This window comes from Rhipicephalus microplus, chromosome 3 (assembly GCF_043290135.1).
Source record: "Rhipicephalus microplus isolate Deutch F79 chromosome 3, USDA_Rmic, whole genome shotgun sequence".
NCBI lineage: Eukaryota > Metazoa > Arthropoda > Arachnida > Ixodida > Ixodidae > Rhipicephalus > Rhipicephalus microplus.
In genome coordinates, this window is record NC_134702.1 from 71,252,982 (window position 1) to 71,278,475 (window position 25,494).

The window sequence follows — 25,494 nt, forward strand, 5'->3', positions numbered from 1 at the left end:
TAGTGTTATAATAGAAGTACATTACAAGCATTCTAATTTATATGACGGCTTTCCTTGATAAGCAATTGGTAAACGTTTCCTTTACCAAAAGGTAGCTTTCTTGCAATTAGCACCACACAGATAGACGCGCTTATCTGCCTAAGTACACAATAGGAAGAGAGATTGAGAGGAAGTATACTAGTCATTAAGGGTGAATTATAGGACTCGTTTTAATAAAAGTCAGACGTGCAAGAGGGAGGCAGAATTATGGGGACAGATATAGTTAAGAAGTTTGTAGGTATAGCGTGGCGGCAGAAAGTACAGGATGGGTTGATTGGCGGAACACCTGAGAAGCCTTTGCCCTGCTGTGGGCGTAGTTAGGATGATGATGAGATGATGAATATACCAATGATGATGACGACTTGGTCAACAGTTTATACCAAGTTATAGCATGAGGTACTGTACTTCAGAAAAAGCCTGCAGCTATCCAAATAGGCGAGAAAACGGTGACAGAGAAGAGTTCGACTGTATCACGGGACAGAAAAACTGCAGTGTCATTAGCACTATAATGCAGCATGAAAAGCTGATGTACTTGCCTTTGCCTTTGTGAAGAGCTACGTAAGCATATTTTGGACCATGTTGCTTTTGCTGAGTGCATTTATCGCAAAATTTTATTTCTCAGACTTTTTTCATAAGGATTCTCTTAATCCTTGCTTTATATAGTGCATGTCAAGAACGCATTTTTTTACCTCAACTAACATCAAGCCCTGATCCTTCACCATGGATATTTGGCACACCGTCGTTATTCTGTTGAGTTTGGTATGTTTGTGTTCCTGATATATAGTGCTAAAACTGTGCTGAACCTTGAACAACTATTACCGTTCTGTTGGTATTGATTCAGTGAGTCTGAACTTTTTTTACAGGAAGTCTTAAAACCTATTGAAGAAAAAAGGTGATTGATATGTGGGGTTTAACGTCCCAAAATAACGAAGAATGAGCACCAGTGGGCTGGTGCTAAGACTTAATCTGTGCTATTGTTTTTCTTTGGTGTTGATACACCAGCCGATAATTAGGGAGACTTCGGTGCACATTCGTAGCATATTTGCCCAGATCTTGCACACGCGAATGTGCTGTTGGCCACCATAAAGCCAAAATTTGAGAGATCATCAATGGGTTTTAAATATACAAAATTGGTGCACAATAATATGCTATTTTTGTATCCAAATTTGTATTACATTGAATGTTGTGGTTTAGAATACCCGCGGCAGTGCAAATAAAAGTTCGTCAAACTCTCTTTTCGAAACAAAGCCGTTCTGTTTATCGCATCAGAGCACTCATGCAGAGACACCGCGGTCACCGAAACTCGAGCATAAAAGGCAACTTTAAGGCAGGACGTGCGCTGGAAAAGCAGGATAGTTGCCTGTTGGATGACAACACGTCTTTCAGTGAGTGTAGCGTGAATGCTCTTCTGGCTTCTGTTGCGACGGTTAGTAAACACGTCGGACCAATACGCAGCCGTGCACAGGCGTGCGACCGTGTAATCACAAAAAACAAGCAAAAATATAGCAAAAAAAAACGTCGTCTTATCTACGCGGTTGTAAGCGTAATATTTGTTTGTTGTTGCTTCCCGGAGCGGTTAGAAACGACCGAATTGTGCCTATAGGGCTAGACCACTCTCTCCTTAGGTCTTGTTCTGCCCTAAGCGTGTACTATTGCCCGGGGCGCAGTTGCACAGAACAGAACGTTCTTCTGCGTAGAAAAAGATGGTCTTGCTAAGGTGGCGACGTGACCCGTGAGTTTGAAAAAGCGTTTCAATTTTATCGTTTCCGTGAAAGATTCTTTTTTTTTAACGCAGAACGAATTCCTCAAGTAGTTTCTACTGATTAATATCTCGTATGTAAAGGAGCATGTGGCTGTGTTATTTATACTCGATTTTCAGAACTTCAAAGTTTGTTCATTTCGTAAATAGGTCTATATTATTAATGCAACAAACTGTCAAGGTTTGAAGAGCAGCAATCACAGTGCTTCTATGCTTCCGGAACGCTAGTAAAATATGCATATAATGGGTGATAGTCAGATGTAAAAGTTCATGGTAACTAAATTATTTGCTACTGTTTCTTTTTCTCTTCTTATTTGCGCGTAAGATGTTTCAATCAGTGGGCAACACAACATACAATCTATTCCAGTATTTTTGACTGCAAATTCTAGTGTCATATTCCTAAAACATCACTCCACTAATTCGACGCATATGCTGTTGAGTCTCGAACTTCTACGCAGCGAATACACCATGCTATTTAAGGTTAAAATCGCAGCATTAAGGTGAGTGGAGTGGCGCATTTCTGCGAGAGCAACCACAGTGCGTCTATTGTGCTACCATCAATAAAACAGCATGGCACATAATGAAATAATGAAGCGGCGGAAAACTTGAATTGTTACCTCTTTACATTTCTAAAATGCGGCTGAAATATGTTAACTCAGCCATATCTGAGGGTTACAGGCCTGCACTGTGATGCGTGTAAAGAAAGAAATTAGCAGCATGATCTTTTTTATTTGGGTAATAAATAGTTGCCTGCTTAGTGATACAGCAAAGAGATTTTGAACTTGCAACGAAAATTTTAGCATGACCACTCAATGACCTTGACTTGCAAGTTCTGGGTCCTGTGTCACCATCGGCGTGATTGGTCGTGAGCGAAAAATGATCGTTGTCTATGATTGAAAACTTGAGACAAATGCAAGAAAAAAAATAGGAAACAAAAATCCCTGATTCGAGCAAAAACTGAACCCAGGCATTGTGCGAGACAAATAGATGTTCCAACGCCAATTCATGCTCTTGTCCAAAACTAGTAAAAACACTATATGAATGTCATTTGCGTCACGCTAATTCGTAACATTGCGTGGTAGGAGTGGTGAGCTCTCCCAAGCTTCAAAACATGCAAAGTGCACTACAAGTATATGTTGTAAAGGTGCACCCATTACAAAGAACTCAGACATAGTTAATCTTCACCAGCAAAAGAATCAGCATAGTTAGCAGCTGCGCATGTTCATGTGTTTTCTCACGGACGTGTAGTAAGCTTTTCGCTGATTCATAAAAAATATGGCGTAGAGGACTCTTAACAAGAGTGCTTTCAATATGCATTCAATGATACTTCGAAACGACAATCATTTGTTCACTTGCAGCATGGCTCAGGCATCTGCGGAGAACCTACGCTAGACTAGCTATTGAGAGCACGATAAACAAGAAGACCAACTACGCTGTCGCATTCTACTCTTGAAGGGGAAGCTCCAGCGTACTCCAACTTTGTTGTTTTCAGCAAAGAAACAAAACCTCCGTTGCTAAAACCAAAAGCGGAATTGTGAAAAAAAATCTAGAATAATCTCGTGCTTTTTAAAAGTACATTCACCCCTCCCTCCAAAGAAAAAAAAAACGAAACAAACGGTTCTCACTACAAAAAAAAAAAATGGTATAGTATCTAGATGGTAAAAACAGATATTACTCCTTCTGCAGTTAAAACCTTTGAATAAGTTATGCAAGATTTAAATATTGCACAAGAAGTCATAAAGGTATATTATAAGCAGACAGTATCTGTCTGGAAGTTTTTACAAGCTAGAACGTAGAAGCGTGCATCACTACGTATGTTGGCAGGAATAGTGCATAAGAACTTAGCAATAGAAGGTCTGGCAGCACAGAAAGTAATGAAGAGATTTCCGGGGTTGAGCGAGATCTTCACGTACAGACATTTATTTATCTAAGCGGGAATTCGGGGCAGTGAATTCATTGCAATTGTTATAATACCCCGAAAATTTCGCAGGACAACAAAGAAATGCTTATATATTAAGATGTAGAGACTTTCCTATATTCACGAAATTTTCGACTTTGCAACGGGACAGCTTAGTCATGAGCGATAAAATTACGAGTACGTTGCGCTTTATAACACAAAATGAAAAAAATTATTTTCGGCGGCCGAACTTGAGGGTATAGAGATGGAATGTACTCAAATGAAACACTGATGGAACCCAAAACTTAAAATGGGCTCTTATTGCATGCACAACATCGTATCCAGAGGGCGTACTTATTTAAGTATACTTCTTGCAGAAACAAGGCCCGAATGTTCTGACACTAAACTATCAAAAAAGTGTATAACATATTACACGAAAGGCTTTATCCACAACCTCATTAGATTTGGCTCTTTCTTTCCGCCGAATTTATGAGGTTGTTGAGTCCATAGAAACTGCAATGGTGCTTGCTTGTTTGCCTGTATACTTTTTTTCTGCATTTGACTGACCGACACTGGGCATTCACAGCACCATTGTAAGGGTTTTTTTGTCGTTAATAATGCTTGATTTATTTATCGGTGAATTCTGAAGTATTGGCGTGTGTTTACATTACCAGGAAAAGTTTCGATACTGCCACAAAAAAAGAGGAATAAATTCGTATCATAATATATAAGATATGCTTAAATTGGTTACTGTAGGCATGTAAATACAGAGGATTGTAATGAGGCAACAATTCTATCATTATTTTATGTCATTTGTAGCATTTCGCCAATGGTTTCGCATGGAGCGGGCACTTGCACAATCACAGGGATTCCCCAGGGAATAATAATGAATGACATGAAACAAAAAAAAGAGGTTGAAGAGTTTTTTTTTTTTTTACACGGCCTATGAAGTAAACTTGCGGTTTTTTCGTTGTCGCATTGTGTGAAACTATACAACATATGTGCTTTACTGGCTCACCGTAAAACAACTGTACATATGACGATAAATGATCACTTCTTCATACCATCTCCTCGATCATCTGTGCCTCTCTTAAGGATAACCTGAAGCGCGGTGTGGTGTTATACATTAAATGAAGAGTTCATTGCCGGGCTAAACCATGTATCACACGAACTGTTTTCACTCGATTGCGCTTTCTTTTCAGCGCCTTATCAGTGCCTTATCAGCGACCCCTCATAGCCAGGTAATCAAGTGATAAAGAAAGTATAGCACCCCTTGCAAAAGGAAATAACATTCAGATAGAGCCACTGCTGGGTACCGAACAAGAATCTTCACAGAGGTAGCTCCACCCGACGAGAAGGAATGCACAGGACGTGTGAAGTTCAAATAGTTACCATAAACTGGCCCCCGTCAAATAGATTGACCAATACACTAGCGTTTGTTATTTAGAAAAGTGGAGTTGTGCTAAAACAAGCACCTCTGGCATGTGCTCCGGGACAAAATCACAATTGCTCAAAATCTTTATTAAAAGCGTGTGGTATGTGCGCGTTTGTTACAGTATTTTTGTCAGCAATCCTCGATACTTTTCACATTACTGCTGTGTCATGTGATTGCCCGAAACATAATTTTTGTTCTCTTACCTTCCGCAGCTACGGCTTTCTGGTGGCATTAGGAGTGATTGCTTTCGCCATTGTACGCGCAAGTTCTCACGAAGAAGAACTTTATTTACCAACTGCTACGCCTGATGCCGCCACAGCTCTGCCACAGTTTACGGGAGCACTGCCCGAATCAGATCTTCGTGCGACGACCGAGTCCGTCGCAGCGCTCCAGTCCACTTCTGGACACAACGGTGACACCGTGTTCACCGGATCCGTATCGGAAGCCGGCGTGGTTTCTACCACTCTTCTGGATTCCCCTCCTGCTGGTCGTGAGGAAGTAGAGCCCACTGAAGCCAAGTCTGAAGATGCAACAACTTTCGCCGCCACGTGCAAGTGCCCTTGTAAAGGCAATGAAGACACAGGGCTCACCAGTACGGTATCTTCTGTTGACGCAGCGTCTGAAAATGCAACGACAGAACAGACCACTTCGATGCCACTTGGGGACGTCGAGGATGCTAGATGTGGAGAGCCCATGGCAGATGCTACAGCTTCCGATTCTACTATGGGAAACTTTAGCCACTGGGCAGTGGCAACCGACGCAGCACCTTGCGCCAACGTAACCAGGTAGGCAGTTTTGTAGTTATACATCAGTCCATCAGCAATCTTGATCAAGGCTGAGCTTATCGCAAACCAGGCCAGTTGCGGCACATGACGCCGGCTAACGCCGATTTCCCGTGTCTTTTGTCTAGCTAAAAAGTCCAAAACAATGAAACTTAACAAGATTCAAACAAAAACTGGAGTAATTTGCCCTCAATTATGTCTACAAGTGATAGTTTGTATTGAAAGATTCTACCCTGGTAGTTTTCAAAGGGAGAGTTCCGAAATGCAGAAAAAATGGAATATGAAGCTTCAAAGTAGGTTAAAAACGTCAGTTAAGAAAAAAATCCTAAAGATGGACATTTATTCCTCGTATATTGCCATTGCGTCCCCACTCATTGCAATGAAGGCGGAGCGCTGTTGAAGGCATGCAACGTGGCAACTGTAAGTTAGTTTATACGGAAATATAACTTGTCGACCTGCATCGAGCACCCGCTGTAAGTCCTTAACCACGACAATAGTCGTAATCACGAAGCCTTCACTGAACATTCTACAATAAATGAGTAATTCGGTGCACCATGATGCCACCGTGTTTGCGCACACCATGTATTAACTGGATAAGTGATAACCGTTCTTGTACAAATCATCATTGCCCGCTTTTGACTAGGAACATCATGAAGAAAGGTGGAAACCTTGCAGACGCTGCTGTAGCCACCATGCTGTGCATGGGCGTTGTTCTACCCCATTCAATGGGAATAGGTGGAGGATTCATGGCGACCATATATCTCAGGTAATAGAAACTTACTCCCCCGTGCTACATCTCGTTGTAAAAATAGACTATCACGGTTACAAGTGGAATGAGACGGCTTGATTCAGTACTGCTTGCTTACCCTATATGCAGGTGGTCGATATAAACTCACCAGTTTCAACTCTACCACCACTCCTATCTCCCGTGTTTTTCATTATTTTTGTTGGGTTAATACACCAGAAGGTTACTCTTCGATACTATGCAAAAAATCAATTAGGTCATTTTCTCTAGCTTTCGAAAATCCTTACTAGAAATTCTTAACGTAATTACGCAAGTCATTTCAAGCTGAGCTGACTGACAGGTGACATGCGTGAGTGAAAGCACAGCTATACGCTTTTAATTATGAGAATGTTTACTAAAACTCTCAGTAAACTGACACGAACATTTATGTTGAAATGATGAGTGAATAATTTAATTAAATGATGTGTGTTTGCGTTGTACTGCTTTGTTTTCGCGTTGTCTAGACGCTCAAAGAAGGCGATGACTTTGATCGCAAGGGAAAGAGCTCCAGGGGCAGCTACGTGGGACATGTTTGTTGGAAACGAGACATTGTCCAGGAGAGGTACGTGCTTCCTTGATCCTCCTGCAATAAACCTGAATTAGTGCAGAAACTTCATAGAGAAATGCAAGTAAAGGCCTGCTGTTTTGCTTCAAACGTCATGGCTCTTTTATGAAGAATGATATGTATATAGCATCTTACGGCAGGTGTACAAGGAGTAATCAATGCGTGTGAAAAAAACGTTCAGTGACGTCGAAGCTAATGCCTATCGAAAGATATACTGTTGTCGCGCTAATTAACGAGTTTCCTGGGATAACTTAATGTCGCGAACGCGTTCGAAAGTTAACTGGTATTTCCAAATACGGTGCCATTGATCAATTTATTAGGAGCAGTACGTGCGACGTAGAAATTTTCGTTGAGAGTCATGCAGATTCTATAAGGCGTTTCGCATAAAACTAGCAGTTGTCGCGTGCACGAATGCAACCGAAGAGCGGAGCTTTTTAGGAATGGGACGCCAACGACTATTAGCCTGATCTCGCGGCTGGCTTTCATGATGACGCTATACGGTGAGAAGGGTGTGGCGAGATTGCTCGGTGGCGCAAAGCACTGAACAAGTGATTGTGCGGCGCGTGCGGCGCAGCGTGAGTTATTTGATGATTCCAGCGACTATAGGCGGCGCGACGGTTGGTCAAAAATGGTGGACGAGATGGTGCCGAGGAGCGCGTCTCAGGCAGCAAAGATCGTCGGGCCCTCTAGTGTCGCTGTGGACAACACTTTCTCTCGCTTAAGAGACGCATATAGATGTTCAAATTAAAACATATCAGCGCGTATAAATGCCGAGAAACCGAACTGCGTCGCAGACTTATTAGGGAGTTTTAGAATAGCGCACCGCGAGCCCTTGCGGTGCGGTCGCTGCCACTGCGCATGCGTCGTAACGCGAGTCGGCGTTCGCGGACCGCACGCAGAAAATTCGAAATTGCGTGCGGTGATGGCGGCCCGCATGTGGCCCGCAAGCGCTGGTTTCGAGGCTACGGTGTCGCTGCGATCGTTCGTTGCAGTCCGCAGCAGGGGAAACGTTATCCTTAAACTCTTATGGCGCCCGCTTCGCCCGCAACGCCCGCAGCGCTTGCAAACGGTATTCTAAAACTCCCTATTACCGTGTACCAGGTTCGGAAGAAAGCCGCGTGGCGCCACTAGCGTCGCTGGAAAGACGAAATCCGGCGGGAGCACACCCCTGTTGGTTTATTCAGCGCGCTTGCAGGGCACAGTCACCTTCGACGGCGACGGTGGAGTGCGGGCCTAAGTAGCTTCGCTCCTTGTAATGCCTGAGAGTAACGTTCTACGTCGGTTAGATAACGCTGCGAGTAAAACCACTCACGGTACGTTGAACATAACACTCCCCCAATGACAGCCCTTGCTCCAAAATCACGGTAAATTTCTCTTTGTCGTGTGAACACGCAGGCGGTCTGTCAGTGGCGGTACCTGGTGAGCTGCGTGGTTATCGCACGCTGCTGCGCGAGCTGCACGCCACCCTCAAGTGGCGGGATCACTTCGACGACGCCATTCGCCTCGCCCGGTACGGCTTCCCCGTGGGACCGCACCTGGCCGCTGCTCTACAGAAACACAAGGACGACCTGTCAGAAAGCCTGAAGTGAGCACGCAACCCCTTCCAGGCATGGTGTATCCGTATAGAAATACTGATTTCTGTTTGTATATTTTCGCCTACTTGCAATAAGAGATACTGGCGATTTACCACTATACCCACTGTCACCAACGTTTCTTTTTCTCTTTCATTCATGTACAACAATTTTTCTCCTTCCCAAGCACGGGGTAGCAAATTGGAGTATTCTTCTGAGTAAGCTACCCATCTTTCTATTACCTTTCCCTCTCTATCTTCCATTGAACAAAAGTGAAACAGTATACAACCAGGAGGCAACATAATAAAATCATGTATGGTCCATATGAATGATCCCGGTAACCGTATTTTTAAGTGGTTTAAAATGGTTGTGGTTTCCGAGGAGGTAGAGATACTCTGTCCTACGGCTGTCAACTACTGTTCGTTCTTTATTATCTAACATGCCCAATCATTAGGACTGGCTAGATGGGCTTAAATTATTGTTGAATGCAACAGAGCACTCGGCCACCAACGTCATCATGTGCTCTTTAGAGCTACCGCACTAAAGTAGCAGATGCTTCACGCTACTGCATACCCTGCTTTGGCACAAATACTGAAGGTAATTTGCAGAGGGGTGCGCTCAAGTTACGTTCGTCGACACACGCCACTCATTGCTCAGGAAAGGCTATCACCGTTACCGATTTTCTTCAACAAGTAGAGTGAACGTAAAAAGCACCGACATTCACGAAATCGATGGCAATGGGCTAGATCGTCAGCCTACTGCAAATATTTGCACAATGTTGTGTTTTTTTTAAAAAATGTGCTGATAAATTAGCTCTTCCCGCTGTCACGCCATCAACATTATTTACAGGTTGCCGATACTTCGTGCGATAATTAGCTACATCTTCTTAATAGGCTCCTGTTCGTGCTGTTTATTATACAGAGTATAGCGGTTACAACCAGTGATAGCGTTACGCCAGAAAAAAAAAACAAAGGAAAGCGACAGAATGCGTCTGTATTGATTGCTTAAATAACGGTGGTGAGTGTACTTGAATTAGATTCGTATCAAGCAGGGAGTGCTTCTGATTCTAGGAAGGTCTTCTGGAATGAAACAACCAACGACACTTTGGCCGAAGGGGATCTACTGGTTCAGGCAGACCTAGCCGACACTCTGGAGGTCATAGCCAACAAAGGACCTGATTATTTCTACAAAGGTGAAATTGGAGAGCAGATGGCCAAGGAGATTCGGGATGACGGTAAGAGAAAATGCAAAGCTATATGCATTGCACTAGTACAACATTGTGTATACAAACATTGTCTTCATAAACAAAAATTATGAATATTTCGCAGTCGCTTCCGCAGTGCGCAATTCGTATACCCGGTAGTATTACTGCTTAGAAATAAAGAAGCGCTTTTTATTTGTAATGTGTTTCGTCTCGCAGAAAATAAAAATAAATGGTGAGGGATGTGTGAGGTGTTTCTTTATGCATACTGACTAAATTTTAGGCACAAGGTGGCTAACATCACTTCAATGTCATAATTGTCATAATTATATTAGTCATACATATTTATTTGACATGATCCTTTCAGATTTCAATATTACCAATATAAAAGCACAGAAAAAAGGCACAAACGTACCCCTACAGGGAGAATGTGGTACAGAATACCACGAATTAGCGGTCGTCAGCAATGTTGCCAAATCAACATACCTTGCTCATATACATGTGAATTGTCAAAAAAGGGCACTGCAGTTTTTAGAAACATATCATCAGTGTCCGTCCTTATCTAACAGGATGCATACGAGCCCGTCAAAAATTGAACGTTTCTGTGAATATTGTGATGAACTACCGCTCAGAACAAAATATTTACGTACAGGAAGATCAAGTCTCGTGTTACTAATGAGTTTTCTTCATTATTAATGATCACTCTTGGAGTTTTACGTCCAAAAACAACGATATGACTATGAGGGACAATGCAGTGGACGGGCTCTGGAAATTTAAACCACCTGGGGTTCTAAATCTAAGTATGCGGGCCGGAAATATTTCGCCTCCATCGCAATGGGGTCGCCGTCATCGGTCTACGATCTCGCGACATAGCTTCAGCAGTAAAGGACTATTAGCAGTAGATCACCATGGGGTGCAGGATATTTTTGTGCATTAATTTACAAATTTCGTGAGGGGAAGTAACCTTGGTCGGCCTAATATTACGCTGCATACTTCTGTGGAGAAGCAAGTTCAAGAAGCTTGCAAATTACTGCATGTTCAACAATATAACATGTATGCTATGCTATAGAGCTACGCATTGCTTTATTATTACGCCCCATGAAAACAACGGCCGGTCCAGAAAACGCGTCGAACAGCGTTCAGAAGTTTCTCGGCCCAAAGATACACCATTCTTTCCAGAGCTATTCCCAGCTTGTGGAGGGAAGAAACCTATGAATTTAGGTTGTTATTTATGAAAGCACAACCATATAGTCTGTATTTTGTCGGCACTTCGCACCACTATTATGTCGTTAGACGCTGGGCTATAAGATATACTGCCGATAACGTTAAATCTCATTACCGCAGTTATACGCGTGTGTCTACGATATAAAAACGCCATATATGGGAAATAGTTACCGTGTGATATGTTCATCTGTACTTTGAGTATGGTCCTTTCCTTTAGAGTAATTGAACTTATTTGTTCCTGGAAACAAGTCATAACGCCAGATTTACCGATTTCTACCTTTCTCCGGTGCAGGTGGAGTGATTACGGAGCACGACCTCAAGAGCTACGAGGCCGAGTGGAAGGAGCCCATCGTTGCTGATCTGTCGAACGGCAACACCCTGTACACGGTAGCTTCACCTGGCAGTGGGGCCGTGCTTGCCGGCATACTCAGAGTGGGCATCGATGCTCTCGAACGATTTAACAGCACCACGCAGCAATGGCACAGGTGAGTGCTCTGTTATTAACAAAAATAGCATCCCGACGTAGAACATTTTATATAGCTATGTGTAAATCAACGAGGCCGAGAAAGTCTTCATTTTAATGTTCGGACTCCAACACGCCAAAACTGAAGATTGCGGTTGATCCACTGCCTATAAAGTTGATCTCGGAAATATTTGATTTCACAAGTAAAGTTGATTTCGCAAGGCTATAAAGTGGATTTCGCAAGTTGATTTCGAAAAATCCCGATCAGCTGAGATAAAGTCTAAGAACTCCAGCTAATCAGCGCATGCTACAGAGATAGCATGATCAGCGAAGAGCCAAGTCCACGAAAACAAATGCTAATTATAGCCCAAAAATTGTACTATACCAATTCACTGGCTCCTTATAGAAACTGCATGTTTCTGGTTATCCATACAATCGGCTTCGCAGTGAGATTGTATAAGCACACGTTCGCGCTAATTTCTGATGTATGCAAATGAACTGTAAGTGTGAATGGAAGTATGGAGAATAAAATAAAGAAGACACGATATCTAGGGGTACGGATATATCAACTAAAGTACATCAAACACTCTCTTTTAATAATTCAGCGTAACTTGAAATTATATCCTTAGAGGAATTTTGATTTCGAACATGCTGGGCAGTTTCAGCAAGCAAACCTTCCATTTAAAACGAAAAAACCAAGTTGACAGTGTTTGTGATTTAGCTCACGTTATGGCGAAAGCCTTAATTAGCTGCTTCTTCAAACGCAAAAATTGACCACAAGCGTTAAGGACTACATGAATGAGGCGAAATAACAACACATAACGACGTCACATATAGAAATTATATACGACATTATCACGACTTCACTGAGACACCAAGGGACGTAACGATACTTGATGACGTCACCAAATGGCACTATAGATTTGTCAAAAGTAGGCGAATCACGGAGGCAGTGCAAAACCAAATTACGAGCAGACAGCTTTCGGAGGGTGGCGGGGAAGCATGAATACATCGACTTAAAAGAAAACAAGAAGGTTTTCGCCTTTGCGTAAAGTTTATCAGTGACGAACTTTCAACAAAAAATGAAGCCGAAAAGGCTGCAAGGCTGCTTTCCTATGTATATACTTGCTACTTTATAACCTTTCGTGTTTTTTTGCAGATTTATAGAAGCATGCAAGTATGGTTACGGTGGAAGGTCTCACCTTGGAGACAGCGATTTTGAAGATATCAAAGAAGTGAGTAAAAAGGGGAATAACACGACTTATGGAGAATGCTCTTATCATGTCACTGAGCATGAAGTTACGCGCGGTCATTCTGCCAGTGACGTGAGACCAGTGTGACGATAAAGTTGTGGGAAAACCTGTAGACACATAAAAGAACAAGTTATCAGTGCAGATATACAAGCTGAGACACGGAGAAAGGAATCACACAAATGTTTCTTGTTTAGTTTTATACTCTAGCATATATGCCCAAATGTGGAGCCTTTTCCAGGATGAAACTAGTAAACACACAAACCGAGACAGACAGTACATAGAGAAATGATTGCGTCCGCGTTACACTCAAGTAATTTAAAGAAATAAAGATGCCAACTTCGAAACATAATCGGGAATATAATTTGGAAAATAATTATGTTTCTTTTCACTAACTGTTGAGCTGGATGTCGAACTCTCATTTGTTCATAAGTGGCCCCGAATAACTTAGCCGTTTTGTTTAAGTTGGCAACTCAGTGCGAGCTCAGTAAAATGCGCGATGAATATAGTTGTAAAAACAATGTAATTAGAGCCAGTGTTTCAACAAAAGGGCCACATTTGACTGCAGCAACTCGTTTCGTTAGGATCGCTTTCACGTAAGTCGATTTCACTCCTCTTCATCCCCCCAAATAATAACGACTAAGAAAGATATATATTGCGATCTCGAATGTCTTCCCCTCCCTAAACTCTGCGTTGAATGTTCTAACTGTGTTGTGGCCACTTCACCCCGCCAGCTTGAGCAGAACATGACCACATCCGAGTGGGCTGCCGCGGTGGGCAACCTTATCAACGAGTCGACTACGTTCGACGACCCTGCGCACTACGGATTTCTCAACAATTCGTCACCCGAAGATGGCGGCACGGCACATGCAACCTTCTGGGGAGACACTGGGGACGTCATCGCCATTACCTCAACTATCAACAACCAGTGCGTACACTAATATTTGTTGCTGATTACGTCTTACAACGATTCTTCGATATGGCGCTTGGTATTTGCGATCGTAAATGTTTTTCAGATTAAAGACGTACCAAAAATATGTTTGTACTCCCTCAAAGTTAAACCTACCTTATTTGTAAATGAATTGAGGAGTATTTCCATTGCTACCTTGAACCTAAGAAACACACCCCTTTGTTCAATTCAAATTAAATTATACTGTTTAATTTAAAAGTAGGTATTCTTTTGACCAAGTAAAGAAAGCGCAGCTAACAAATCAGTGAATGATTCTGCATAGCCGTGTAGATCCGTGATTGTGGTTATCGGTTCTCAGGAGTTGAATTCCGGCCACGGCAGTCGCATTTTAATGAAGTGATATGGTAAGAGCCCGTGCAGAGGCCGGTTAAGGAACCCCAGATGATTGACACTTCCGGATGCTTATAATGCGGCGTTCCTCATAATGATATCGCGGCTGAGAAACGTATAACTATAAATAATAATAATAATAATAATAATACATTATAATTTCATTGTTATATTAAATGCATAACATTAAAATAACTTAAGTTACCTGAGTTTTCTGAGTGCATACCTGAGTGTTGATGATTTCGACAGTTCATCTCTTCAGTGGAATTCAGAAATATTGTTTCCTTTTATCCATCGATGATATTCCACATCAATTCTCTTGTCGAGAATAGCTAGCTTGATATAAAGAAAACGACTGCAGACTCCATGATGTGCAAGTTAATGTTAACCAATGTAGAATCTTGAAAGTAAGCGAGAAGCAAAGTGGGCAGACGACGACAGGGTTCTATGAATAATGTTGCTGCTACGAATAAAAGACTAGAGGAAGTTCAAAAACTTGTGGGAAATATATGTTACTTGTGTACGCATCCTTTAGTGTCCGAGTCGACCGCTTCTAGACGATGCTTAACAACGTAGAAAACATGCATTATCTTGTATACTAAGTATAGAGTGAACGAGTACGAAATAAAAGCTTCATGAAAGACAGAACTTCGTCTTCCACCGTTCTAGTTTTGGAAGCAAATTACGCACGTCCAGCGGAGTGATCCTCAACAACCAGATGGACGACTTCGCGACACCGGGGATGAGCAATTCTTACGATGTCTACCCTACGAGGCCCAACTTCATAGAACCACGGAAGCGGCCCCTCTCTTCAATGGTGCCTTCCGTCTTCGTGGACTGCAAAGGGGACGCCGTGCTTGCGTTGGGTGGCACTGGGGGACCCAGGATAACGTCCGCGGTGGCATTGGTAAGTGGAACACAAGGGAAAATTGATATATTCAACGAAGTGGGGCGAATAGTCACGCCGAATCTGCGATAAGGTTATGCAATCAGTAGGCAGTCCTTCGGTACGATTTTGTTCTGAAAAGCAATACAGTGATCTTAGGGATGACATTTAAACATGCGAAAAACCTAACAACTCTGAAATGACACAACATCAGCAACGCGACATTAACTCGTGAAGGAACAGCCTTAAAGTTCAGAAGGTAGCTTCGACTCCCAAGTGATTGCGTTGCTTTCGAAGGGGAAAAAATTGCATAAGGTATGGGGTAACCAGCTAAGTGCCGGTGACTGAATCACTTTTGATGGACGAAATTGTATGGGTCATGAGGTGAAGTTATAAATGCCACAAGTGAATGCGTGAATTAGACGATTGAAGGGAACCTCATGTTCTTAGGACAAGCAGCGCACTATACCAAGTAAAGAAAACTTAAAATATGGAGGGAACCCATACCCTATGGATACATACCACTCGCAGTGAACAAATTCATCCCTACACTTGTGCACGCTCTGGAAAAGGGCGGGCTCCCGCAGACGTTTATGAAAGCAACACTCTGCCCGCCTACGTACACCTTAATACATGAACACTTAGTTTGTTTTATAATCTAAACAATGTTTATTTTCGGTTTAATTCCAGGAGTCCCTTCAAAAAGCGTTCATGACTTCAATTAACATTTGTTTTGATGTTACTGACAGCTGTTTCTAGCTCGAAATAAGCCGTTTTAATGACTTCGAAGCAAAAACTTTTTAACCCTCTCCTTGCAATAAACTTTATAATCGCGGCGTCTTACCACATTAGAATTTTGGTGGCATATCATACATATGCAGAGAGAATAAAGTTGTTTAGGAGTTTACAGCTATTTTCAAACCATTTTCAAAATCGTGAAGCTAGCTGTATTGCTATGAAGTTTGAACAACTAATGGCGGCCAGTCACCTACTACACATAATAGTCTGTTCAGGCGCGATTTGCTTAAGCAATCACGGGAAAAATGTACAGCCGGCTCTCGTTATATAAACACTCACAATAGACAAATTCAGTGAGGTTCAACTATGGACCACGTCTCCGCCTGAAGCACGGCAGGTCCCACCAATACTTGTGCAAGTGTGCAGCGTAAAAAAGTGCACTTGCTAGTTATGAAAAGCGTGCTCCTGTAACCAGAACAGTCAGTTAAATGGAAATGCATCGAAATAACTGTAAATGATGAACCCCATATCTAAGCGTTCATTCTGAGGCTTTCGAGGATGGACGCGGTGACAACATGGCACCTCGCTTTTCTGCCTTCAAAGGAGTGCTGCAGCACCTTTTCTGCTGTCAGACGTATAGAGTGTAGTGCATCTATGACTTGTAATTTTGAGGGTTAAAATGATCGTGGCAATGCAAGTATAGTATGACAGTTTTTACTAAAGTTGTTATAGCAGTTTCTCCCCACTTTTCTTCAAGGTGGCACTGAGATCACTCTGGGGAGGTTACGACATCAAGGAAGCCATCGACCGACCGAGACTTCACCACCAGCTCATCCCGAATCGAGTCATTGTGGAGCCGCACTTTCCACAGGTGAGCGGAAATGTGTGAAGCGAGCTAATTGAACTGGAACTGAAGACGAGGAGTGTAGCCGAACAGCGCACGACGTCATGTTTCAACAGCGGAACTGTAAAGCTCTTTGTTGCGCCGTGTAGCATTTAAATACATTATCCTCATCATGAACGGCTATTGAATTTCGCGTTGCCTAGCAATCCGCTGGAGGAATTGAAAATAGGAGAATAAGATTGATTGATATGTGGGGTTTAACGTCCCAAAACCACGATATGATTATGAGAGACGCCGTAGTGGAGGGCTCCGGAAATTCCGACCAGCTGAGATTTTTTCAACGTGCACCCAAATATGAGCACACGGGCCTACAACATTTCTGCCTCCATCGCAAATGCAGCCGCCGTAGCCGGGGTTCAATCCCGCGACCTGCGGAGGAGAATAATCTAAGATAATTGGAAGGGAGTAGAAGTGGAAACAAATAAAATATCAAGTTTCTTGGCGAGACGGAATGGGAACCAGCGTGGGCAGAGCGTCGTAACCGCTCGGCTACACAGACAAGCTAGCAGAACAAGCACCTATAGAATCATATTAGTGCATGAGCGAGACAACGAGAAAAAAAGGTAGTAAAAGAAAGAAAGATTTCAAAAAGACAAGCAAAGGGAAGCTAAAAGAAGAGGAAAAAATGGAGAGACAAAAAAAGAGATGGAAAGAAACCAACAGAGAGAGAGAGAAGGTATAGCATAATCATGTACAGCATAGTATGACAACAGGGTGAGCAAGAGAAGTGAGGACGAGGAGAACAGAAAGAGCAAGAAGAAAGCCATCAGCTTCGCTCTGTTCTCAGTCCTCACAGTGCGTAGCTGCCGTGATTCTTTTCGCCATCCCGTGTTCGCGCTGTTAATTTTTTCTTTGAGACAAACTGGCACGCTTTTTGCTACTTGCTCAGTACGGTAATGTGAAGTCGCCGTAAAGATTGGCTGAATCACAAGTAATCTGCAATAATGCATGGCATTACACTATTTCGCTGAAATACAGTGCCCAGCATTCTTTTTTTTTCTGCAACGTTGCGTTATTTTTTTGAACTCCCTAGAACATTTCTGAGTGTAAAAGGTTTCCTATACGCTTCAAAGAATGCGACCGCAGGTAAGAATAAATTTATTTTAAGACAGCTCACTACAGTCTTACGATATAGTCCAGTAGTTGCTGCCCTAAAGCGATGAAATTTCATCAGCCTCTGAAATATGGCCTGTTTTGATTTCTTCGTTTACAATATCAACCCATTTCATCGCAGAAAAACACAGGCAGACAGATTGACAAGTAGTGTCGCTGGTCTCTCGTCAGGTTTTGTTCGCCTTTTGGTGTTGTTTTACTCGATTTGTCAACGATTGAAACAGCTGTTCTCACGTAGGTGTCCGCGCAATCCATCCTCTGGAAGAAGGGGGAGGGGCAGGGGCAGACGCTGTGTCCCGTGGTAGTGTATTCGTCACAGGATAACATTTATGCATAGTGGTGGCTTTAAAGCTTTCGCTGTAATTATCTATGACATATGTATTTGCGGGCATAGTTTTCCCATAGCTTCCATACTTGAAGAACAAGCATGGCTAGAAATACGTCGAGTATGGCTGCAGGCTGTTCAACTTATTTTGAAGCTGTTGAGATCAGAGTCGTGTGGCATCTAAATTTGAACACTCTTTGCTGCAGAGAAACAAAATGCACCTATTTCACGCTGCAGGAGGCGTTCACCTTCGACCTCCCTCTTCCTACTTTTTCTTTATTTGTAAGGGTTCACTCATCATTCCCACCGGGGCCCAAAGGGTCCCCGATACATTCGTGGCTGGGAACTAGTGGGTTAACACATGAGTTCTTTGAGAACTCGTGCGCAGACGGCGGGTACAGACACGTGGTCAAGCATGAAAGCCTGCTGCCGTACCGCGTGCCTCCAAAAAGAGAGCGTTACCCATGTCGACTGAAAATTGATATTTTAGGATGCATTGCTCTGGCATTCCGTCGATTGTATAGCTAAAAACTGAAATTTCAGGCGTCGCCAGGACATGCAAGTTGCGCATGTTGATAGGTACGTGGACAGCATTACATCGCCCTATATTTCTCTATTTTTCAAAATTTCAGGAGACCATTGCGGAGCTGGAGAACAAGGGACACGTCTTCGAAGTGAACGAAGGAAAGGGTTCGACCGTCAACGGCATCAAGAAAGAGGCTGGTTGTTTGCACGCAAGCTATGACTCACGCAGGGGAGGCAGCGTTGACGGCGAATGATTGCTTATCGAAATATCCACGTGCGCTGGCAATTTTGTTTTGTAAACGGCTCCATTGTAGCCTATTAAAACAATATATGAATGTGAGCGCAACCCCACCTCGTGCTGGAAGTTTCAGCATGGCTCTGTAAAAAAATAAACTTATGCCGGCGTTATTTGGCCATTGTCTTTGGGGTAATGTACCCTTCCAGGAAGTTCTTTCACTGCGTGGGCAGCTGTCACTGCCAGCCCATGCGGGTCTCTGTGGGTGCGGCTTGACAAGGTTCGCTCCCAGACCTCAGGAACGTGGTACGGATTAGGAGCACTTAGCGCGAAAGCCTACCATACGGTAAAGCATGGCCTGTGTTTCAAAGAATGGTAACGTGGGGAGGACATGTAGAGGGTAAAGTGGTCACACTGAGAACGGTGGAAAAAGGTGTTCGTTGGCAGTGCTTCTAGAATGTGGTCCTGACAAACACTGAGCATATGCGCGGGGGGGGGGGGGGGAGGGGATATTTTTATTTGCATTTTGCATCGCAGTTTAATGGCATGATATAAGGGGGTGTTGATGGTACCAGGGCACTACAGACTCCATGAATGCCGCTTTGCTGAATGCGGTGTGGGCGTCACTGGCCGCGTAGACCACCACGAAATGAAAGCGGCGTACCATTACAGTTCATGCTGCTATAATCAGCAATGATTCTGTTGTCGTCAATCTGTCAGCCCCACTACTCACTACAGGTTCACTGGAAATGAGTAAGGAACACACGGACGGTAAGAAACAATTTTTATCAACCAATAATTGATAAAGACTTCAACGAATCATCAGGATTAACACAGTTACGAACACTGGAGTCACAAAGTGTGGTTCCGCTGGTTGTACGGAGATCTGAGTAGATTGCCCGTTCTTCGCAGTTTGGAAATCATTAAATGGACATGCACGCATTTAAGTCGGCATATCCTGGGAAATAACGATGGCACGCATTGCGCAGCGTAGGAGAAGAGCCGAAGAACTCGCCCAATTATCGGATATCAATGTCAATCTTTTAGCATCATCACCCTCGTCGTCATCTCCATCATCAGCGCACAGAAGAAGATTTGCCTCTCCAAGGATCGGCAGTGCGTTGCGTTTTCTCTCAGATCTTGGTTCACCACGGCAAAATCGGTCTATGCCGTCCACTCTTCCTTGGTTCTCCTGGATTGTGTGCTGGCATTAAGACGTCGCCATGTGTAAGTACTTGTGTTTTTCTTTCTAGCTGGACTAATCAAGCGCTTACGCCATAACGTATAAATAATTTCTACAGTAAACGCTCAAGCTTTATTTGGCTGCATTTTCGTGTAAAAACTTGCGGATGTAAGAGCATGACACCGCAGTAAAAATCAGTTGGCAACGAAATCCTGCCACTACGTTTGCATTCGACGTTGTTCTGCTGGACGGTATTGAACGCAAACAGCACAGGCTAAGCACGTGGCATACAGGCTAACCTTGCAGCATATGCAAGTTGCCACTGACTCCTGTCGAACTTTAGCATAAAGTCACCTATTAATTAGTCCTGTCACTGGGAATGTTGCGAACAGATAACTTAAGTGAAGATGCGGAAGTTCCGGGGAAGATAGCAGTGACCAAAAAATTATTGAACACGATGTGTTGCTGGAGCTACGCTCGTGCAGGAGGTCTTCAAAGCAGCAACCTTGAATAGGGCAAAACCGATTGTCAAAACATCGTCTGCAACGACAACCCGTGTTCGAAAATTCTTAACTTCTTGAAACAAGAGGTATACTAGCGAACTAGACTAAAGATAGCATTTAATCAAGCGACATCAATGCATCGACATCTCATAATTTTATCTATAGATCTATGGTCTGATATTTCGATCATATGTCTACTTTGCATTGTGTTTGGACAACTCGCATTATGTCCGATCCTTCTAAAGTGCGCAGTAAGACAAACAGGGCACGCCCACGGGGAGGTTTGCCTGTGCGGCAGCTGCGGGGCGGAACACACAGAACGGAACAGGTGCACGTCAGCACCCCCACATGACGCCGTAGTCCCAACCGCACGGAACAGTGCAACGCATGAATGTAATTTCCCGAGCACAACCTACCTTTCGCGAGTTAAAGCATCGGTAACGTATAATAGAGCTTTGGATTAAGTGCACAAGCTAAATGCCGGCGTGATTACCTATGTAAGGGCAGAATGTCTGTGGGGACAAGTGAGGGAAGAGTAGCGCGTAAACCACGTCTTGTAAAATAAAAGCTGCCCGTGCGGCCATCTGTGTTCTCACGAGCTTTTGAGGCTTCATTTCATTGTCAATATTATTGTCAGTAATTTTCGCTCGTAGAAGTACTTTACTCAATTGTTGCACGTTTGTTTTCGCTGGAACCAGCCACGTCCCGTATTACCACCACGTCTGGTCAGACTCGGGACAGCGAGGACACCGGGATGGCTACAGACACTACCCGGAGCCGCACGACGCTCACCAGCTTGAGGAGTGGGTCGCGTGAGTAAGATGGACTCCCCTGTTGGACTTTCTAGAGAATTTCAATTCATCTAAGCACCTTCATCAATATATATATATATATATATATATATATATATATATATATATATATATATATATATATATATATATATATATGTGTGTGTGTGTGTGTGTGTGAGGAGGTTTATTAGCCGTTAAAGTCGGCGACGAGACAGCGTGAACAACCGTCCAGCGATCGGCACAGCAACGAACCGAAGCACGAGCCGAGAGAGCCGGGCGTTGGCGATGCTGCTCGCTGCAGGCACATCTTCTTCTTCACAATCGCCCCCGCTGAAAAAGGAGCCATCCTGGCGACTTAAGAAGTTTCAGGCAGAAGCTCATGGTACGGTTTCAGTCGGGAAACATGGACGATGTCACGTGCACGCCGGCGCATGTCGTCCGATCGGGAAACTGGTTCAATTAGAAAATTAACCGGAGATGTTTTCTCCAAAACGGTGTAAGGCCCCTCGTACCGGGGGACAAGTTTCGAGGAGAGTCCCGGTGTTTGGTATGGGATGGCAAGCCACACAAGAGACCCTGGGGCATAGCTGGGATTCGGAAGAGAGGTGCTACGGGTTTCTTTCTGGCGTTGTTGCTCTTCCGAGGTGAACGCACGGGCGAGCTGGCGGCACTCTTCGGCTTGTCTAGCAGCATCGGAGATAGGTGGACACTCGGAAGCATCAGGACGGTAAGGAAGTAGGGTATCAATTGTATGGGAAGGCTCGCGTCCGTAATGAAGAAAGAAAGGTGAGAATCCCGTGGTGGTTTGTATTGCGGTGTTATACGCGAACGTGACGTACGGGAGAACACGGTCCCAGTTGCTATGATCAGATGCCACGTACATTGAGAGCATATCACCTAGCGTGCGGTTGAACCGTTCCGTTAGTCCGTTAGTCTGCGGGTGGTATGCTGTTGTTTTCCGATGAATGACGTGGCATTCCGAAAGCAGAGTTTCGACGACCTCGGAAAGGAAAGCGCGGCCTCTGTCACTAAGGAGCTCTCGAGGTGCACCATGCCGAAGGATAAAGCGTTGCAAAATGAAAGAGGCGACATCCTGAGCTGTAGCGCTCGGCAAAGCGGCTGTTTCGGCGTAGCGTGTCAGGTGGTCAACCGCCACTATAATCCACCAATTACCATCTGGTGTCAATGGAAGGGGACCGTAGAGGTCAACGCCGACGCGATCAAATGGCTTGGCAGGGCATGGAAGTGGCTGCAATGCGCCAGTCACACGTGGCAGTGTTGATTTACGTCGCTGGCAGTCAGGACAGCACTGCACGAATTTACGAACAAAATTGTACATGCCGCGCCAGTAGTAGCGATGGCGAAGGCGTTCATATGTTTTGAACACTCCGGCGTGGCCACATTGCGGATCGTCGTGAAGGGAGGCACATACTTGCGATCGTAAAGTGCGTGGAATGACCAGCAACCACCGGCGGCCATCGGGAGCGTAGTTGCGTCGATGAAGAAGTTGATCGCGGATGGCGAAATGGAAAGCTTGACGTCGGAGAGATCGAGATACTGGAAGGTTGGGCATGCCAGATAAATATTCGATAAGAGAGGCGATCCACGGGTCACAGCGTTGTTCGGTGGCAATCGAGTCGAGATTTAGTGATGACAAGGTCTGGAGGCAAGTGTTTCCGCACGTCTGATCTGGTGGTAAAGGTGAGCGGGACAGAGCATCAGCGTCAGAGTGTTTGCGTCCGCAGCGGTATACGACGCGAATGTCGTACTCCTGGATGCGGAGTGCCCATCGCGCAAGGCGGCCAGAAGGGTCTTTCAACGTGGAGAGCCAGCAAAGCGCGTGGTGATCAGTTACTAGATCGAACGGGTGGCCGTATAAGTACGGCCGGAACTTTCCAAGCGCCCACACCAGAGCCAAACACTCTTTTTCTGTCACGCTGTAATTAGTTTCGGCTTTCGTCAGAGTGCGGCTAGCGTAGGCTACAACGTATTCTGAATAGCCGGGCTTTCGTTGAGCGAGGACCGCGCCTAGCCCGACGCCGCTGGCGTCAGTGTGCACTTCGGTAGGAGCCGTCGGGTCGAAGTGGCGAAGAATAGGTGGGGAAGTGAGCAGACGGCGCAGAGTAGTGAAGGCAACGTCACATGCGGGGGACCAGGAGGTGAGGTTCACGTCACCGCGAAGAAGCTGGGTTAACGGTGACATGATAGATGCAAAATTGCGAACAAAGCGCCGGAAATAGGAACATAGGCCTACAAAACTGCGAAGTTCTTTCATGGTCGTCGGCTTGGGAAATTCTGCAACTGCTCAAGGTTTTGCTGGGTCTGGTAATACGCCGTGCTTGGACACGATGTGGCCTAGGATGACGAGCTCGCGTGCAGCGAAGCGGCATTTTTTCAGGTTAAGCTGCAGACCAGCGTTGGTCAGACAACTCAAAACGTGCCTGAGACGAAGGAGGTGCGTAGGAAAGTCATGGGAAAAAACCACGACATCGTCGAGGTAACAGAGGCACATATTCCATTTGAGACCACGTAGCGTATTATCCATAAGACGTTCAAACGTGGCAGGCGCGTTACAAAGCCCAAAGGGCATGACGTTAAATTCATATAGTCCGTCTGGTGTAATAAATGCCGTTTTTTGGCGATCAGCTTCTGCCATTGGGACCTGCCAGTAGCCAGACCGCAAATCTAGCGACGAGAAAAATTCCGCTCTGTGAAGGGTGTCAATGGCGTCATCAATGCGCGGCAAAGGATAGACGTCCTTGCGTGTTATTTTATTCAAACGACGATAGTCCACGCAAAATCGAATAGATCCGTCTTTCTTACGCACCAGGACGACGGGAGACGCCCAGGGACTGTGAGATGGTCGAATGACGTCTCTACGAAGCATATCTTCGACTTGATCGTTGATGACGCGGCGCTCTTCAGCGGAGACACGGTATGGTCTTTGACGCAGTGGCTGGTGTAGGCCGGTGTCAACATGATGTTTGACTTGTGATGTGCGGCCCAGTTGAGGTTGCGAAACATCGAACGAACTCCTGAACTCATGCAGAAGATCCAGCAGGTCGGCATGTTCGGTGGGAGTGAGAGTGTCGGCAATGGCGCTGGAAAACGTATCATTGGACGACTCCCCGAGTGCCAACAGTGCTTTTGGGTGGTCGCAGTAGTCGTCCGGGACATCAAACATAAACGAAGGGTCGAGATCCTGCACGCGGCCGATACATTCCCCCGCAAGCAATGTGACAGGTGTGGAAAGCGGATTGCTTACGAACATGTTGCTTCTTCCGGCGGCAAGGTCAATTGTTGCGAAAGGCAGCGGCAAAGCTCGACGACATTTGAAGATATCGGAAGGCATAAAAAGAACTGTGGCGTTAGGGTAGGCGTTGCATGAAACGGGAACAAGGGCGAAATTTCCAGGCGGAATATCGGTATCTTCATGAACGAGCAACTTCGGCGGCTGATAAGGAGCGTCCAGTAATGGGACATCACACAAGGGTGAAAACTCAACTTCGGCGCGTGCGCAGTCTATGACGGCATTGTGGCGGGATAGGAAGTCCCACCCGAGGATGACGTCATGCGAACAGACAGGAAGAACAATAAAATCCACGATGTAAAGAATGCCTTCGATGGAGATTCTTGCAGTACAGGCTGCGAGAGGCGTTACTTGCTGTGCGCTTGCGGTGTGAAGCGACAGTCCGGAAAGCGGCGTCGTTACTTTGCGTAATAAACGGCAGAGATTAGCGGCAATAACAGAAACAGCGGCGCCAGTGTCCACAAGGGCGAAAGTACAATAACCTTCAACATTTACTGCGACCACGTTAGCAGGAGAAGAGCGAGGGCTTAGACAGTTCGAAAACGGCGCAGTTCTTGCCTCTTGAACTGCGTTGCTTAGTTTTCCTGGTCGGAGGGTCCGGGCCGGCGACGCATGGGGGAGGGCGATCGCCGACGAGGAGAGGGTGCGCGTTGCGGCTGGAAGTCAAGGTGGTCAGGAGGCGCATAACGAGGTGGCGAGACGGGCCCG

At 44.8% G+C, this 25,494-nt stretch overlaps 2 protein-coding genes across 3 annotated transcripts in view; one reads left to right on the forward strand and one right to left on the reverse strand.

Moving 5' to 3' along the window:
• The window catches only part of LOC119161007 (solute carrier family 35 member G1), an 83,536-nt gene that overhangs the window by 11,976 nt on the left and 46,066 nt on the right, over positions 1–25,494 (reverse strand). The gene's annotated exons all lie outside the window — the stretch shown is intronic.
• Positions 1,633–19,169, forward strand: LOC119161001 (scoloptoxin SSD14). 2 transcript variants are annotated; one of them, XM_075889789.1, is made up of 12 exons: positions 1,633–1,771; positions 5,343–5,915; positions 6,556–6,678; positions 7,161–7,258; positions 8,657–8,846; positions 9,903–10,066; positions 11,550–11,742; positions 12,880–12,955; positions 13,705–13,898; positions 14,940–15,177; positions 16,652–16,765; positions 18,869–19,169. In XM_075889789.1, exons 1-12 carry the CDS (start codon positions 1,743–1,745, stop codon positions 19,013–19,015), a joined length of 2,139 nt encoding a protein of 712 aa, XP_075745904.1. In that variant the 5' UTR covers positions 1,633–1,742; the 3' UTR covers positions 19,016–19,169. The 2 variants fall into 2 exon arrangements, with proteins under 2 accessions (XP_075745904.1, XP_075745903.1); XM_075889788.1 differs by lacking the exon at positions 1,633–1,771 and adding an exon at positions 5,028–5,230.